General features: G+C 35.4%; 1 protein-coding gene across 1 annotated transcript in view; it reads right to left on the bottom strand.

Moving 5' to 3' along the window:
• Window positions 1-17,127, bottom strand: part of CFAP54 (cilia and flagella associated protein 54) — a 115,261-nt gene that overhangs the window by 42,668 nt on the left and 55,466 nt on the right. Inside the window, 14 exon segments of the mRNA XM_086610732.1 lie at window positions 1,629-1,695; window positions 3,231-3,437; window positions 3,890-3,977; window positions 4,887-5,084; window positions 5,605-5,757; window positions 6,778-6,892; window positions 9,608-9,743; window positions 9,840-10,063; window positions 10,291-10,518; window positions 11,249-11,430; window positions 13,140-13,276; window positions 13,696-13,912; window positions 15,486-15,636; window positions 16,583-16,694. Coding sequence (XP_086466858.1) covers window positions 1,629-1,695; window positions 3,231-3,437; window positions 3,890-3,977; window positions 4,887-5,084; window positions 5,605-5,757; window positions 6,778-6,892; window positions 9,608-9,743; window positions 9,840-10,063; window positions 10,291-10,518; window positions 11,249-11,430; window positions 13,140-13,276; window positions 13,696-13,912; window positions 15,486-15,636; window positions 16,583-16,694 — 2,215 coding nt within the window.

Here is a 17,127-nt window from a genome sequence, read left to right as displayed (position 1 = left end):
TGCAGCCCAGTATACTGTCGGCTTTCTGGGAATGTGTTCAAACATTTCTTTACCAGTCCAAAGATGCTTCATGGAAAATGTCTTTCCTCAGAAGAAAAATCTTTTTATTTTCCCTACAACCTAAGAAAGCTAGTTGGATTTTACTTAACCTTAAGTCCTTGCCTCACCATCACCTCAGCTGTAGTTTCTGGGAGAGTTTTAGGCCAGTTAAAAGCTAGTTCTGCCCTAGTACTGCCTTTAACTAGGTCAGCTAGTGCAGCTTAAATCATATAACTTAAAACTGATTTGAACTTTAAGGAAGTAACTTAAATGTTCCCCTTTTAAAAAGAGAGGAGTGCTAACGTTGGATATTCCTTTCCAATTGTGTTTATTTTTTTTGTAATTAGCAATGATATGCTAGAGAAATATGCATTTACATACTCAGATCTGAGATATTAACAAGCCTAAAGACTACACCATAGGTGGAATTTAAATAAGGTTATAAAAGCTTTCCAAATCAAGGAACGAATTATGGGCTTGAACTTTGCAAGGTACAGTGACAGTAATTGATTATATTTTTCAAGACACTCACCCTGCAAGCTGCTCCTATCCCAATTAATATCAGACCTGTTTCAGTCAAGTCACAATTATTTCTACCATTATACAACTGGAACAAATGCTTACTACTATTTCTGTCAAAAGGAGGAATCAAAATTTTCAGCTTTCTACCACCACCAATTACAGTGCTAGAGACTAGTCAAACTTCTCCTTTACCTTTGTTTCTTCAACTTGTCCTCCCTTTGCTGAACTTAACAAGGTTTTAAATGTGGCCTGGCACAGTCACAACCGTGGATGGCACAAGATGTTAGAAAATGGCATTGGTTTGTTTTGGAAGAAGTCAACTAACTTCCTGATGCCGCATTGGGATGAATAAGCATTGATCCCAGCGAAGTATGACTGGCAGAATAATTGCAGTTCTTTTTCCTATATCACTTTTGTTACTGGTATCGTAAAATTTCATTTTAAAAGTAAATTGAAACTTCTTTTTCCTCTATAGTTGGTTTCTGAAAGTTTGCAAACTTAATTTTAATGATCTTATTTTCTTTGGAAACGAAACTGAATCATTTTGACTATCCTCTATTTTTAGAGTAAACTTCTTATAGAGCTGAGATTTTAGTATTGCAAACCAATATCTTTTGATGCTAAAAAGATTCAAAAATTTCTAAAGAGTCTGCTCTCCTGGTTGAAAATTTATGACAATCTGTGAAGACTCTGTACAGATCTGACAGAGAGCACTCTGATATTGTTGATGCCATCCAGCTCCTCCTGATCAGAACACTTCAAGAAAAGAAAAACATATTTGACTGCCAAATATTTTAGCCATCTTCACTTTTCAGTATTTCATTATTTCTCTGACACTAGCCTCTTATTGAAGTGATAATTTTTAGGCTGTAATACAGGAATAATGTTAAAAAAAAGAGAATAAAAATAACTAATCTAATGTGCATAAATTGTCAGCTACCTCTGATCTCTAGTTTTCCTTTATAATCGAAATGAAAAGAGAAATATTTTAATAGAGGACTATTGAGATTTAAATTTTAGAAGCAATTTGTGGACTTTCTGAATTCTAACTGAAATCGTATCCTTACCTTAAAAAACATAGCAGAAATATAGCAGTATTTAGTTCTTAATTTCATCTTTGATGTTGTTATATACCTAAAGTACAACAAAAAGTAAGAAATATGAATGTGTCCATCAATATAATTATTCAAACTTTTTTTTATCTATTATAATAATGATACTAACACAATTTAGATGTTTTCCATGTCAGAAAACAGCTGCTTGTTCTGTAGATAAGTGCTCAGCCATGCCATGTAAAGAAAGAAGCATTTGACCAAAGACATACCTAGACAAAGGGAGATGTCTAGATTCTCTTTAAAGGAGAGAAACAGGCAATCTGAGTGCAAAATTCATCTGATACAAAACTAGAAAGATAAAGCAGGTCAAGCAACTCACACATTAAAGTTTATTTCTTTCCATAAAGGAAGCCTAAGATAACTAGCACATGCAGACTTTCACATAGTAGGTGTCTAGCTAGACTAAATGAATCCCACACAGTACCTCATCAGAGCTTTAAAACATCCTGGTAGTGGGGTACTCCTCTGATCTACAATATTAGAAATCTTTAACACAGTATTAGAATCCTTTAATCTGCATTTTACAGCCTGAGACTAAGTTGCTCTAGAAAGAGCAACTCAAGGGAAAGATGTTTATCTGCCTGAGACAGAAGCTGAGAGGATAGCTCCCTCCAGCTCCCTGCCAGGATTTGGAATGGACATATTAGCAGTAAAGGGGTAGTGTACAGCGCAGCAAATATGTGCCACAAGCACCTGTAAAAGCCGCTAGGGATTGTGTCTCGCTTAATCGGACCTGAGACTGCAGCACAGCTCAGAACTAGAAGAGCCATGGTTTAGGATCAACTTAAACTCCTTTTCCTCTTGAGTGCTAATTCTGAGTGTGGCAATGCAATTTCATCCTGAAATACCCATGCTAACATTTTCAAAGCTACCATCGTTTACAGATATTTTACAGTGTTATTAATATGCCCTGCTTCTCAGGTAAGACAGTTTACTCAGATGAAGCACTGCCCTTTCATGTATATGATTCTCCTAAGGTCATTTAGAGCTGGCTTAGATATTTCTAAATGTTATATTCTGTACATTTTTATATTGTACAATACATTGAGGAACAGCTCAGAATTACATCCATAGTGTTCTACCAGCAGTCAAGGAGTACTGGACGGGAATATTTATTGATGGTAGCCTTTAATACAGTAATTTGAATTTCATTTAGTTGTAATTCACCAGAAAATGAGTACTTTAGGCAGTAAACCTGCCCTCAAGATACATTAATATTTAATATGTGCAATGACTTGGGAGATGTGATATTTCAATTGAAAATCAATATGACTGTAAAATCCTTGTGCTTATGACTTTTTATCATTTTGTTTTATTTCAATGATCTCTCCATATAATATACAGCTGCAATTACGACCAAAGATGAGCACTCAGGAAAAGGGAACAGACAATATTCTCCAAAGGAGCAACTTTCTTCCTGAAAGGAAAAATTCCTATGCTTTTGATGAGTTTTTTACAGCGACTCATTAGTGTTTTTATTCAAATTGCTTACTGTCCTGGATGAGCAATTTGCCTAAAATATTAAAGAAATGCATATGTAGATAAAATACTTACTGAGCTATCTTAGCTACTAAGACTGCTGCATGTAAGCATCCCCAAACTCCAGCCTGAGAAAGAAATTTCTGACTAATATCAGTCAATCTTCCAACTGCAAAGCAGTCTGTAGCATTTTTTGGAAAACCTAGCTCTTGCCAGTTGTTAAGAGCATCAGCAATGTTGAGTGTTTCATCAAGGGCTTGACACCAATATTTAAAAGCAGCTCTGTAATACATAAAAAACGTATTCATCATATTGCTGACATTTTCCAAAGTGGAAGATAAGGCTCGCTTCATTTTACCTTTATTGCCCGAGTTATAACTAATTCTGATTAGGTCAAAAGCCGAAACACAGTTTCTACAACACAAAAAGATATCATTCCTGGTCAACAGACTTATTGGGACTTATATTAAAATTAAATTGTCATGCAATACGTATTACTTCCTAAAAATACATAGAGATGTTTAATTAATTTACTTAACTGCCATTAGCTAGCTAAGAAAAAGAAACAATTTCCAGAAAAAAAAGTCTCTCAAAATATAGTTAATAGCAAGTCATATGAAAGAAGTTATATGGACATGAGGATAGCACAAGAAGTTACAAGACAGTTGAAGGATATATGAGTGCCAATTAAAAAAAAAGAAACTTTACTCTTTTTTAATCCAATAACTATGTACCTTTTGTTTCCAGCATAAAAGTGAAGATTTCCAAGTTCATGTAGAGCTTGAACCTTGAGGTCTCTCTGACTGTTTATTTCAAGGATTCCTGTTATTTATTTTTTAATCAATTAGAAAAAAATATTGTGACATCATTAAGTCAGCTACTGAATCTTGAATAAATTTCACACGAGAAGTAGATTGGCATTCACATGTAAGTCAATGCATGAATATTTTTTAAAATATTTATTAAGCTTGTATGTTTTACCTTCAAATGTACAATTTCTTATTTTGACTAACTTTAAAAACAAAAGTGGGATGTATTTATGGACCTGTTTACCTAAGCTATTGTATTCTTGTTTTCTCAGATTTAATAGGATTTCTTCATCTTCAAGAGATAAACTGTGAAGCAGGCCATTGACCGGGGCCCTGCTAAACAACTCTGGCTGCATACAGCACAATAGCACTGTCCCTGCCTGGCTCATTTCCGGACCCCTTACTTCAAATAAAACCACTTACGGCATCTGTTGTTCTGCCACACTTCACCTATTATGTCACACAGCTAAAACAGGTAAGCTGTAACTGTATGAGTAAAACCATACTGGAATGTAAGATGGAAGCCAAGTAACTAGGTCTCACATTCAAATGCACAGACCCCAAAAGGTCTGTTTCCTAGGAAAAAAACTATCATGGAATTAAGATGAATCTGCTGAACATTACACTGGATTTTTAATTTGAGATTAATCACTATAACATCACTGAAGTAATGCTTTTTCAAAAGATGAGATAATTATAGGGGTTATGAACCAAATAGTGGCTTGTTTAGGATCTAACAAAATATCTAATGCATATTTTCTGGATCAATAGAAAAAAGGTTGTGTATTTCTGGAAACCACCTTTCAGGCATTTATAACTGTGTGACAGAGGAAAATAGCACTGGAATAAACATAAATGAACACAGATATGCAGAAAGATATTACATGCTAGCTGTACACATAAGTTTATTTTAAAAAATTACCAATTGTTTGTTCGTAGGAAGAGATAATTACTGAAAGCTGTGACTGTGGTATTGGTTTACTCTCAATCATACTGGAGAAATTAAATGTTTCTTGAGAAAGGTCATGTGGTGTTGGTAGAAATATCAGTTCAGCTCCCACTTTAAATTCCAGCCTTCTATTTGAAGAGATATGACTACTGATTGCTCTTCCAGTGTTTTCTAGATCAGAAAAGTGATTTATATGATCAGTTCAGAAAAGTAGTGTACTATTTCTAGTACCACAGACATTTCTGCACTATGGTATTCAAACAAATACATGATTACTGTGTGCCTATTTTTGTTTGGTTTCCTATGCTATGATTCTGTCTGCGCATTTCCTAATTAAACTCATTCAACATAACTCATTGGTCAGTGCAACCAAGTGAAAATATGTGCCCTGTTAGAGAAAGAAACTTGGGAAGAGCTGCCAGTCAGTCCTCTGACAGAGGTTTGGCTGCAGACAGACAAGTGACACAACTGCATGAAAAAAAAATTTATCATCCAACTCTGAGACAAAAATCATAGGAAATCAGGCTTACAGCTTATGCTTACAGAACTTCATAACTTTATATTCTATGTTTTCCCTAATCATCAATATCAAATAAAACTTGATTTAAAAAAAATCTATTCCTTTTGCTGTTTACTATTTTACTGTAATATATGCTTTAGTAAGTGAGAAACACTTAAATAAATAACTCACCTTGTGTGTGTGCAAGAAATAATGAAAGTAGTTTTCTGCTGTGTCTCAGTGCTCTGCTGTGATATTTAGATTTTTGTAGAGCTTCTCTAAAACATTTCAGTGTATCATCCACATCAAGAGGTACATAAACTAGAGCTTTTGCTTGACTGCAATCTAAAAGGAATTAATAATTATGGAGAAAAATTTTGCGCTACATAAATATATATTTTTATTAAAACACCCCACAAAATATATATTTGAACCATTCCACGACTTCAAAACTAAAATATATTAATGTAATTGTCACTTTTGTTTCCTGCTGGATTATGAGTTAAAGCAAAATTATTAACCACCAGGAACACTTCCAAGCATTCATATCTTTTTCAGTGTTAAATTTTAGTTGTCACATGGTATTTACATTCCCTGAATTACATCTGCCCTGGCCATGTATCATCTCCACTCGCTGCTCTGAATTCTGATGTATGAAGTCTGGAAACAAACCTTTTACTACAACTGCTGATCCCATTTACTATAATTCCCATAGTTTCTATGTACCAAACCTGTGAGCTGGCATTCTGTCTCCACTGAATGCATAATATTATCTACTTTTACATACAGCATTATTTATTGCTTAATGATTTCTCTCAGCTGAATTCAACACAAAGCCTTGTGTGCAATGCCTTGACGTCTCTGTGGTATGAGGAACTATGCTTTAAAAACTTTCATTAATGACTTTAATCCTGACTGAAAAGTACCACAACTGTGGGTAAAAAAGGTGATTTGTCACATAAAGAGGTGATTTGTCACATTATAATTCACTGCAGTTTTCCTATTGATTCTGTCAATAACAGTGCAGATTTACATTAACTTCTGGGTATACTGCTGAATATCCAACAATACCAAAAGAAAACTGGACCAAGACCACCAAGCTCACTCAACATACTGTATGCCATCTGGCATTCGGATGACAACTGCTTTTCTCTGCTTTCAGGTACAGTCTGAATATATTTGGAAAGGTCTTGACAACATTACTATCCATCCAAAATATCAGGGATAATAATTTGGAGACAAACTGAGTTTATAGTAAAAGAAACAGATTATAGGAGCAGTGGAAGACCGACGACATGGAGGAAAACCTAATACCTATATGAAAAAAAGGAAACTGTTTGGGGGAAATGAGAAATGTGCTCTCACCTGTATAATCATTTTTCATCTCAGGATGGGAAAAGCGTCCAGGAAAAATCTGTTCATTAGCAGAAAGGGCACCAGGCAGCTGTAATTTCTGCCCTATGTAGCTTCTGCAACTCATCTAAAAAGCAAGTTTTGTTTAATGGTAATTGAGTAAGATTCAGAAAAATCAATGTTTGGTGCTTAAGTACGTAAATACACAGTCATATGACAAAATAAAAGAGGACTTATGACACCAATGGAGGACATAAGACACCAATGACCCATAACTAGTGTCCATGTCAGTAAGAGGGGAAAAATTCGTACCACCTAAATATTGGATATAACATGTAACTATTTAGATGTTGATGAATTAAGCTTGGTATTTGCCATAAAATGCGCAACTTGTTGATGTTCAGCATGATTTCCACCTTTCTTTGTCTGCATAAATGCATCTGTCAGTGTAAGTATGCCTAAAGAGCACACTACCTGTAAAGCAGGATGTAATGCTGCATAGGGATGCACAAAATAGCTCCAAGCAAATAACAGAAGCAGTCTCACTCTGTCAGAGAAGTGAACTTCCAGACTTCTATAAAGGGCTAATCCAGCAGAGACATTTTATTTCTCTAATGCAGCTACATCACTTCAGAAGCAAAAGAACCAATTCAGAGCTAGTTCTAGTCTCTCTGAATGGCACTGCACTGCGAAATGTACCCATACCCTCCAAATTTTTAACTTGATGATGTCGTTTTTGAACAATCCTTATCACTATTAACTAACATTAGTCTTTATTCTGCAAATTGTCTTTCAAAACTAGGACTACTTTTCCACATTGCTCAGATTGCCCAGAGAGTGTTGGTGAATGCAGTTAAATCTAGCTGGTGGCCGGTCACCAGTGGTGTTCCACAGGGCTCAGTGTTGGGGCCTGTTCTCTTTAACATCTTTATCAATGATCTGGATGAGGGGATCGAGTGCACCCTCAGCAAGTTTGCAGATGACACTAAATTGGGAGGTAGTGTTGATCTGCCTGAGGGTCGGGAGGCTCTACAGAGGCACCTGGACAGACTGGATCGATGGGCCGAGGCCAACTGTATGAAATTCAACAAGACCAAGTGCCGGGTCCTGCACTTGGGCCACAACAACCCCCTGCTGTGTTACAGGCTTGGGGAAGTGTGGCTGGAAAGCTGCACAGCAGAGAAGGACCTGGGGGTGCTGGTCGACAGCCCACTGAACATGAGCCAGCAGTGTGCCCAAGCAGCCAAGAAAGTCAACGGAATCCTGGCATGTATCAGAAACAGTGTGGCCAGCAGGAGCAGGGAAGTGATTGTCCCCCTATGCTCAGCACTGGTGAGGCCACACCTTGAGTACTGTGTCCAGTTTTGGGCCCCTCACTTCAAGAAGGATGTTGAGGTGCTGGAGCAGGTTCAGAGAAGGGCAACAAAACTAGTGAAGGGTTTAGAAAACTTGTCCTATGAGGAGTGGCTGAGGGAGCTGGGACTGTTTAGTCTGGAGAAGAGGAGGCTCAGGGGGGACCTTATCGCTCTCTACAATTACCTGAAAGGAAGTTGTAGGGCGATGGGGGTTGGTCTCTTCTCCCACGCTATGAATGACAGGACGAGAGGGAATGGCCTCAAGTTACACCAGGGGAAATTTAGGTCAGATGTCAGGAAAAATTTCTTTACAGAGGAGGTTGTGAAGTATTGGAACAGGCTGCCCAGCGAGGTGGTGGAGTCCCCATCCCTGGAGGTTTGTAAAAACCGTGTGGATTTGGTGCTGAGCAACATGATTTAGGGACCCTGACAGTGCAGGGTGAATGGTTGGACTCGATGATCTTGAAGGTCTCTTCCAACCAGACGATTCTATGATTCTATGATTACAGCAGTATGTGCTGGTTTGCCACACTGCCTTTGTTTCAGACAACAGACTATGTTCTGAAAGGCAGGGCCCGAAAGAAGTCAGCAGGAAACAGCCTTACAGAGAAGGACAGAGCACCTAAGCTGCCCTCCACAAGCCAGGAGTGCCTTCTGAGCTCCTGCAAGCCCTGAGCAGCAGTGGCCTGTCTCTAGGCAAGGCAGTGGCTCCTAAACTCTCAAGTTCATGTTCAGTACATAACCGTTTGGAATTCCAAACCCCACTTTCCCCACTCTCCCTCAAGTCCTGTGTTTATAGTAGGAATAGAAACATATTAAAAACATCAACAATGCAATTGACTTTAGCAAAACTTCTTAGAAATAAATCTTAGGTTAAAAAAAAAAAAAATCCTGATTTTTAATAGCTAATTCAATGAAAAATTTCCAAGTAGCAATGTCAGTTTACTAAATATATAGAGCTATGGCTTTTAATGAGAGGACTTTGCTGAGCAGCTCGGCGATTTTTTGTTGTTGATCAAGCTTTTCAAGTTTTTTACTGGTGGTGTCAATGTTTGGGTTAACTCAGTTTGATTAGTTTTGATCTTTAGGAGCAGTGTTTCAATGCAGAAACAAAGCAATCTCTTTGTATTTAGATTTAATTAATCACTAAGATTGTGAAATATCCAAATAAATGTTTTCAGGTTAAAAGAGTGGCATCAAGAACTAACATGGAATTAGATTTCGGCTCATAATACGGAATGGGCACACAATACATGGAAGAAATGTTCTCTGGGTCATCAAGTCCAGACCTCTGCTGTTGCTGGAATCATGTCATATAAGCTTTTTCATGCACTTCAATCAATTACGTTCATCTATTTATTATAATTTACTATAATTTACTATTTGTGAACATTATGGAAAACAATATTAATATAATCATTGAAAGCACTTCTCTGTATTTAGTTCACATTAAGAGTCAGTACCCAAAAAAGAAACCTGTGGCGCACCTTATGTGCGTTATCAGATAGACGTTTTATGAAATGAGACTCATGGCTGGCTGGGCCACTGAATTGCTGTATCCTTTCCAGCAGCTGCCTCTGAGCATACACCAGCATTGGACTCACTTGTTCTGTGTATCTCTCACTGTAAAAAAGCAAACTATAGTAATTAAGCAAAATAACTGTATATTTAACTATATAATGTTGCTTTTCAGTTTTTATTAGAGTTGTTGTAACTTACTGTGTAAATATGTTAAATTGCACAGCAATGTGCACGAGTGCTTCCCACTTCTTCATTCGATATAACAACTCTATTGTTTTAAGAATCAGATTACATATCCATTTCAAGTCAATCACATTCACATCATCCAGGGGAGACTGTGGATGGAGATTAGAACCACCATTCTCATCGGCAATACCTCCTAAACAACTGGGAATGCAGAAGCCTCCTTCTGGATCCACAATCTACAGTGAAGAAACATTATTCTACAATGAAGAAGCATTATTCTACCTGTTATTTTCAAACTTGTTTTTAGGATTAAAAAAAAGCAAATTATAAAGGTTAGAAAATACTGTAATCCTCTAAAAAATTGTTACAGAATGATAACTTGGAGATATCACAATATAATGCAATATCTCTACTGAAGATTTGATAATAAAAAGTACACTGTCTCAATAAAAATAATTTTTACCTTAAGAGACCTGCTTGCTTGTAGTTCAGTTATCATATCAATGATCGTGTCTGATGCCAAATAAAATGGCAACCAGATGGTGTCCGTAAGAAAATCCCTGGTAATGGGAAATGCATCCATATAGGAATGTGGATGGTTAGCAACCAGTTGTAATTCTAGAGTATAGTTCCAAAGTTCTCGACAAGCATTTTGAAGCAACGTCCAGTGGCCACCACGGTGAGCGTGAATCTATGCATATAATTCAAAATATAATTATACTTTGTAAATCAGAAATTAAAAGCTTCATTCTTTTATTGCAAAGCTTAGGTATAAGTAATCTTTCAAAATTACAGTCTATGGATCATCCTTAATAACAGATCATTCAATATTTCAATTTAGATAAAGCATTATAGAACGTTCATTTGGTGATTTTCATAGAAGCACTGATTCATAATTCAATTTAATTGTTGCTTTTGGTGTGAGAATAAGAAATAAAAATTAATTCGCACCACCCATACATGTGTTTTTACTTGGTTTTAGAAAGGTTTATAAGAAAAGTAGTCAGTCTGCATTTCCTTTCAATCACTGGTCTTTCTGTCTATACTACCAAGGCATTCACTAAAACCTATAAAGGGAAAGGTAAATCTGCAAGTATTTTCAGAAAGTTTTAACCAGCATGAGAAGGAAAGCTACACAGACAAAATGAAAAGTAAAACATTTTTATACATTATTTTTATACATTATTATATGTTTGATGGAAATAAACATTGTGATAGGTGATACATCTGACATATTTCATACACTGTACTTAGAAATTTTGCAGAAGATGAGAAATCAATGCTTTTTCTCAATGAGCTTTTCCCCACTGAGCTTTTCTAAAGTTTCTGAAGTGTGGTGGTTTTTTTATGTAGAAAGTAGTAAGTATTGTAAAGCAATGCTTAGTAATAAATAAAATGTGTAATAAGAAAGTGTATCTCACCACTGCTCTTCTTAAATGAAAAAATATTTTTGTAAAATGCTCCAATAAAACAGTATTTGACAGAAACTGGTTGTATTCTTTGGAGGAATGAGAGATAGATATTTCTGTATCATTTGCCATTTGAGTTCGAGGAGTATCTGTTCCACTCAGTTTAATGCTGTGCTCAGAAGACTTATCTGTACCTGAAGACAAAAAGTTCGCTGGTTAAAAGTGAGTTAAAGTTCTCTCAAAAAAAAAAAAAATTTATCAGCCAGCTAGGACTTTCCTGTGGCAGCTAAATACTTAAATGTTAGGAAATGCCAGCGTTAAGGTTATCATATTTATAAGGTTATGATATTTAAAATATAAGATGCTTTTACTTAAGCATTGGGAAAAGTAGGGATTAAAAAAATGTTTCAGCAAAATAATAATTTGTACCAAGTAGTTCTCAGCCTCAAGGCCAAAACACATCCCTCGTAGAAGTTAACAAGTTTTAGGAAGAAATCACTGTACGGAAGCTCCCGAGAACCTTTCTGAAACTGAGGCCTCTTAAAAGGAGAATTCAGGAAAAAGAAGATTTCTGTCAAATTCTGTGATATGTGCAGAATTGCTTCATTATTTTATTCAATACCAAATATCCTCCAAAGGGAAACACAAAGGTTCATGGTAGTGGGATACAGTAGTATCTGAGCTGTAGGTTTCAGGTAGAAGCTGATTTCAAGCTAAACAGTATTTGAACTCTATGGCTAACTACACACTTCATGAAATTCTTTCAGAGTTGCTGCCAAAGCTAGGAGGTAATAAACAGGATTTTTGCTAGTTTTCAGCAGCTTTTGGTGACTGTTCTCAGTGACTTGTGAGCATCAAGACAAAAGGGTATAACTAAAAGTAAGCTGTCGCAAAGAGAACCAGTGAATTCAACTGCTAGTTTTTGTCACACCTCCTTGGAAAAGGCAAAGAGCCTGATTGATTCTTACCTAAGGAAGTCCTACATGGAATGATAGGAGAATTTTGCTCTCTACGCTGCAGCAAGAATGTTTTCCCTGATGCACTATTGAAAAGACCAAGCTTGTGATTTCTTCTCGAACTTATGGTGGTTAGGCTGACTACTTTACATTGGTTTGTATGTTATCACCAACATCTGAGGTAAACAAAGTTCTGTATTTTGAAATTACCTACAAACAGGAGCCTTTAATCTCCTGTTGAAACCTCAAAGGATGTTACTGAAAATAGCTGCGATAATAGAACAGTCAAATGTGAAAGACAGAACTGAAGTAAAAATGCTAGATGATAAAAAAATGATCCTCAGGTAGCCTCTGCCACAGGAAAACACTGGGGAGCAAGCAGTGGAGAAGCAATTTTAATTCTACTTAAAATTTGAAAGAAAATAATAATTTTAAGAAAGACTTACAGAATGACCCAGGATATTGTTGACCTGTTAGGAGATCTAAAGGAAACTACAGACCACTTAACAATCACAGAAACCGATAAAAATTATCATTGCATTTAGAATAATCTGGAATATTATCAATTTAATAGGTCTAGGTAGCGTGGTTTCTGCAAAACAAAAGCTAGTATCACTAATGTATTAGAATTTATAAACTTATCGCTGAAGTATAGAATAAAGAATAATCAGTTTGTAAAAAGTAACGTATTTATCAATACAATAAACAATGCTCAGATTTATTATAAATGCCCCATTATTGACTATGATATCTTTTATACGAGGCATGTCAGAAAGAAAAATACAGACAACACTTTTGAAATCCAGAAACATCTTCTCTTTAATTGGCATGAGTGTTTTTCCAAAGATGATGTGGAGAACTAATGATGGAGGTCAGGATAGAAATTAAGAGAAAGAGAAAGGTAAGTTGAAACTAATTCCAGTTGTGCACCAGTTGAAAGTTCTTACAAGTTTGTTTTTCGGTCATTCCTGACTTTTTAAGGAGAGGAGGAGTTGGTGTTCTCACGGTATTTTTTGCGACTTCTCTCACCACTATGGTGCCAGAATTATTTAACGAGAATATTTCAGGATCCAAAATATTGTAACTGCAAAATGGAAGAAAAACAAGAAAGCACAAAACCCCCCAGATGTAATATTAAAAAAGAATTTTAATTTACACACACAAAATTCAGTTTCTTAAAAGTCAGTTTTGATTACTTTCCAGTAGCTTTAGGACTCAGAAATAACAAATGATAGCCAAAAGTTATAAGGAAATAAAAAATAGCACAGTACAATATATTTCAAAACTTTCATCTGTTCAGTCAAATGAGCAACCAAAAATGTGCATGTCATGCCATATGATGGAAAACAAAACTCTTTACATAGTAAATCAATTTTCATTTGGAAGTGGAACTGTTGATATGACGAACTGACTGATGATATTGTAATTAAACCTGTTTGCATTAATGGAAATAACACAATACTCTATATTAACAGCAATCATTGACAATGCAGTAAGATATACCTGTCCAGATGCTGTGAACCACAGATTCCAATGTCATATTGCTCTTCGAGTTTCTTTTTAAATAAGTTGTAGTGTGCAATTGCAAGATAGATATTCATCTGAGACCTCCAGGGCATCTCTTCAAGACATATTTGATGGAACTTCTTTCGCTTTAAGTAATTACTCACAATTGGTTTCAGCAGTACCACCAAGGTGTGACGAGCTACTTTTTGCAACTCTACCTTGTATATCCTAAGCCAAAACATATAAAAGTAGCAAAATATTAAACTGTTTTCTTGAAGGTCTAGAAAAGACAATCATGATAAAGATACATGGAAGTATCCCACTGCATATCCACAGACATATTAAATCACAAGCACATGACGTATTTCTAGAAAAAGGATTTTTGCTGCAGTCAAGAAAAGAAATTGTGCTTTCCCTCTTTAAGTGAACTTAACATACACTAAACCCTGTCTTATATTTCATCAACTTCCAGAAGATATTTGTCTTAGTAGTTCTATGTTTGAAGGTTTTTGTACCTGAATCATCCAAACAGATTATTATAGCAAATATAGTGTATTTCACACAGTCCTCAGGAGATGGAGGGTCTACTTTTATACTGTAAATTTGGATAATTCTTTTTATTGCTGTGTTTTGGAAGCTAATCATCCTCAATGTGAAGAAAATATTTTATTTCAAATGTGGATGCCTGGCTTTAATTTCCAGCCATAGATTTTTTTTTTTCATGTTTCTCTGTCAGATTGAACAATTCTGTGTTACCTGACATTTTCTCTCTGTGAAGATACACAGAATGCTGTAGTCAAATCAAATATCATTTTTTCTTTTTTATAAACTGTAAACTGATCCCTTTTTTCTGCCTGTTTTCCACCTTTAAAATGTGGGCAGAACAGTTTACCATATACAATGTCGATTGTATTATACAGCATTATTATGTAAGATGCAAAAGACCAGACGAAAAAGTCTGGAAAAAGTTAAACAACACTTCTTTCACAGAAAGCCATGACAATCATGTTAAGTAAGGTGGGGTCGTCTTCTGTCAAGAAGGGAAAATGGACAGTTTAGGTAAATATTTAGAAGATAGTGTATGGAAGACTTTTCTGAGGTTCTTTATTTAAAACACTTCCAGAATCAGTTATGTGATTGCTTATATTCAAATATTTCTAGTTTTCTATTTTCTAATTGCTGGAAGCATAAGTAACCAAAGCACCAGTTAATGAATACCACAAAGTCTTTTAGGTCACAAGGTACTGTTATTAGTGAGTTAACCAAAGGTATACAATTATCTGTCAAAAGAAGAGGTGAATGAATTTTCATTTGTTTCTATCAAGGAACAATTTTCTGAAAGTTACAGAACAGGTAATCCAAAAAGACTATCAAAAGGATGACAAAAATCACTCCAAAACTACCTGAATATCAGGAACAAATAAGTAGTCTTTATTCGATTTCTAACAGGTAGGCTCCCCAAAGCAGTTTGGAAAGCATTATAATATGTAGATTAACATAGCCTTTCCACCATGATGAATCAACATGTTCAAGCTAACATAACTGAAATATAGTCTTTGATTGTTAATACAATGACCTCAAAATCTTCAACAGTTATTCTCTGAAATAGAAATGAGATAGATTTTGTTTTCTTGAGTGGAAGTCAATTTTATACCAAACTAAAACAGAAAAGCAAGTGAACTATGCACAAATTCATTCCTTCGTTAGAAAAAAAAATTAAAATGCACACTTAATTGAAAACTAAATTTCAGTCAAAATATTTTGGTTCTGTATATGAACCTGATGACTTATATTCATTTACCTTTGTGCTTCTGGAGATTTCATTATGTGTGGATGTTTCATGAAATATTGTCTAAGAGTCTGCCTTTTTCGAATAGGACTCAAGGCTTCTTTTCTTGGTTTCTTCAGAGTTGATGGCTCTGGTGAGGTCTCCATACTCTTTAAAAAAAATCTTCCATTAAAATCTTAAATATTCTCAAGTACTTATTTATACCTATGTTATCAACTACTTCAGGTATATAGCTGTTTGGTTCATGCGGGAACAGAAAAGAATAGAAAATAAATTCTGAAACTGTTTGTCAACATAAGACAGCAAAAGAAATACTTAATATTCCAGAAAGCTTTAAAATTTTTCTGGAAGGTACATGTCAAACGTCTGATACTGAGAAGCCAGCCAGGTCCCCAAATATTTTCTTTCACATACTAGTGTTTTTAATCTCGAAAATAATGATAGTTCTTTTCCTATTATTACAAATAGTAAAACTTTGCAATGCAAAAACTGAGACAGAAAACCCTTCCCCTAATCTATCTCAGATGCTAGCAGTATTACAGCATTACTAGAGGGTTATGAGGGAGAAAACTCTTCCTCCAAAACAATACAAATCCATTAAGATTATTCTTAACTTCAAATAAAAGCAAAAATTTATTTTAAAAGTTCTGAACAGAAAGCCTTTCTTGTGCAATTAGAATATCTGCAGGAGTTAATAATGAATAACTATTCATGAAAAAGTATAGTACAACGTATTGTACAAAAATGCCTAAATCAATCTCTTAATGTGATGGTACCCAAGGCATTTCCTATTAACATATTGCTTTTTCTAAAGGGAGCTGATGAAAGACAAGTTTTCCTTGATTTTGGAATGCATTACTCTGACTGGCCTCACATTCCTCACAATTGTTGGTCTTTTGGATAAATCTTATGCCAATCTTTGTTCTGGTTTTAAGAGTGCAGAGGTGAGCCGAGGACTAGAGTTTGTACCCCAAATTTTAGTAATTATGCATGTCTCTAGATGAGGTTTCTATAAGACAGCTTTTAAAAATTTATTTTTGTGCTATGGTAGCTGCCCAGTAAAGACATACATGACTCCTTAAAAACAAAACTCACTTTCTGAAATTCCACAACTCCTGTAGTGTATCTATCTATGCCTTCTGGCAGAGTCGGAGAACTTGTTTCTTGAGTTGAAGTTCTATTGACACAGAGAAGCTGGTCATTCCTCCTGACAAACAAATAATGTTAAAATCATCATCATCATCATCACCATGTTAAACTCCTTTCATAGTTAAAGGGTTATCTTTGGCAACAGGTAGAGCACATGCAACTCCTGTTTCACTGGGAGTTTTAAATTCAGCAAGTTTTCTTTCCTTCTTCCCCTTCAAAATATAGGAAGTGCTCACTTTCAAGGTTTGTTATAGAAATCTGAACTGATAGGTAACAACTATTGCACCTTCCTAACCCCTAGTAAAGGAAAATAGTTTGCTTCATTACTCAAATTCTACTACGGAATTCTGCAAAGAACTTCTTCATGTCCAATTCTTTTGGCTTTTTGTAACAGCAATTCCCATTCCCTATAATATATCTCCTTTTCATTGATTATTCACCTTTCAAAGGTGTGTTTTTTAACAAAGTTATAGTTTAATTTCTTTGGGATT

Source organism: Tauraco erythrolophus, chromosome 4 (assembly GCF_009769465.1).
Source record: "Tauraco erythrolophus isolate bTauEry1 chromosome 4, bTauEry1.pri, whole genome shotgun sequence".
In the NCBI taxonomy this organism is placed as follows: domain Eukaryota; kingdom Metazoa; phylum Chordata; class Aves; order Musophagiformes; family Musophagidae; genus Tauraco; species Tauraco erythrolophus.
Note: the sequence above shows the minus strand (reverse complement) of the source record. Positions and strands in the feature narration are given on the sequence as shown.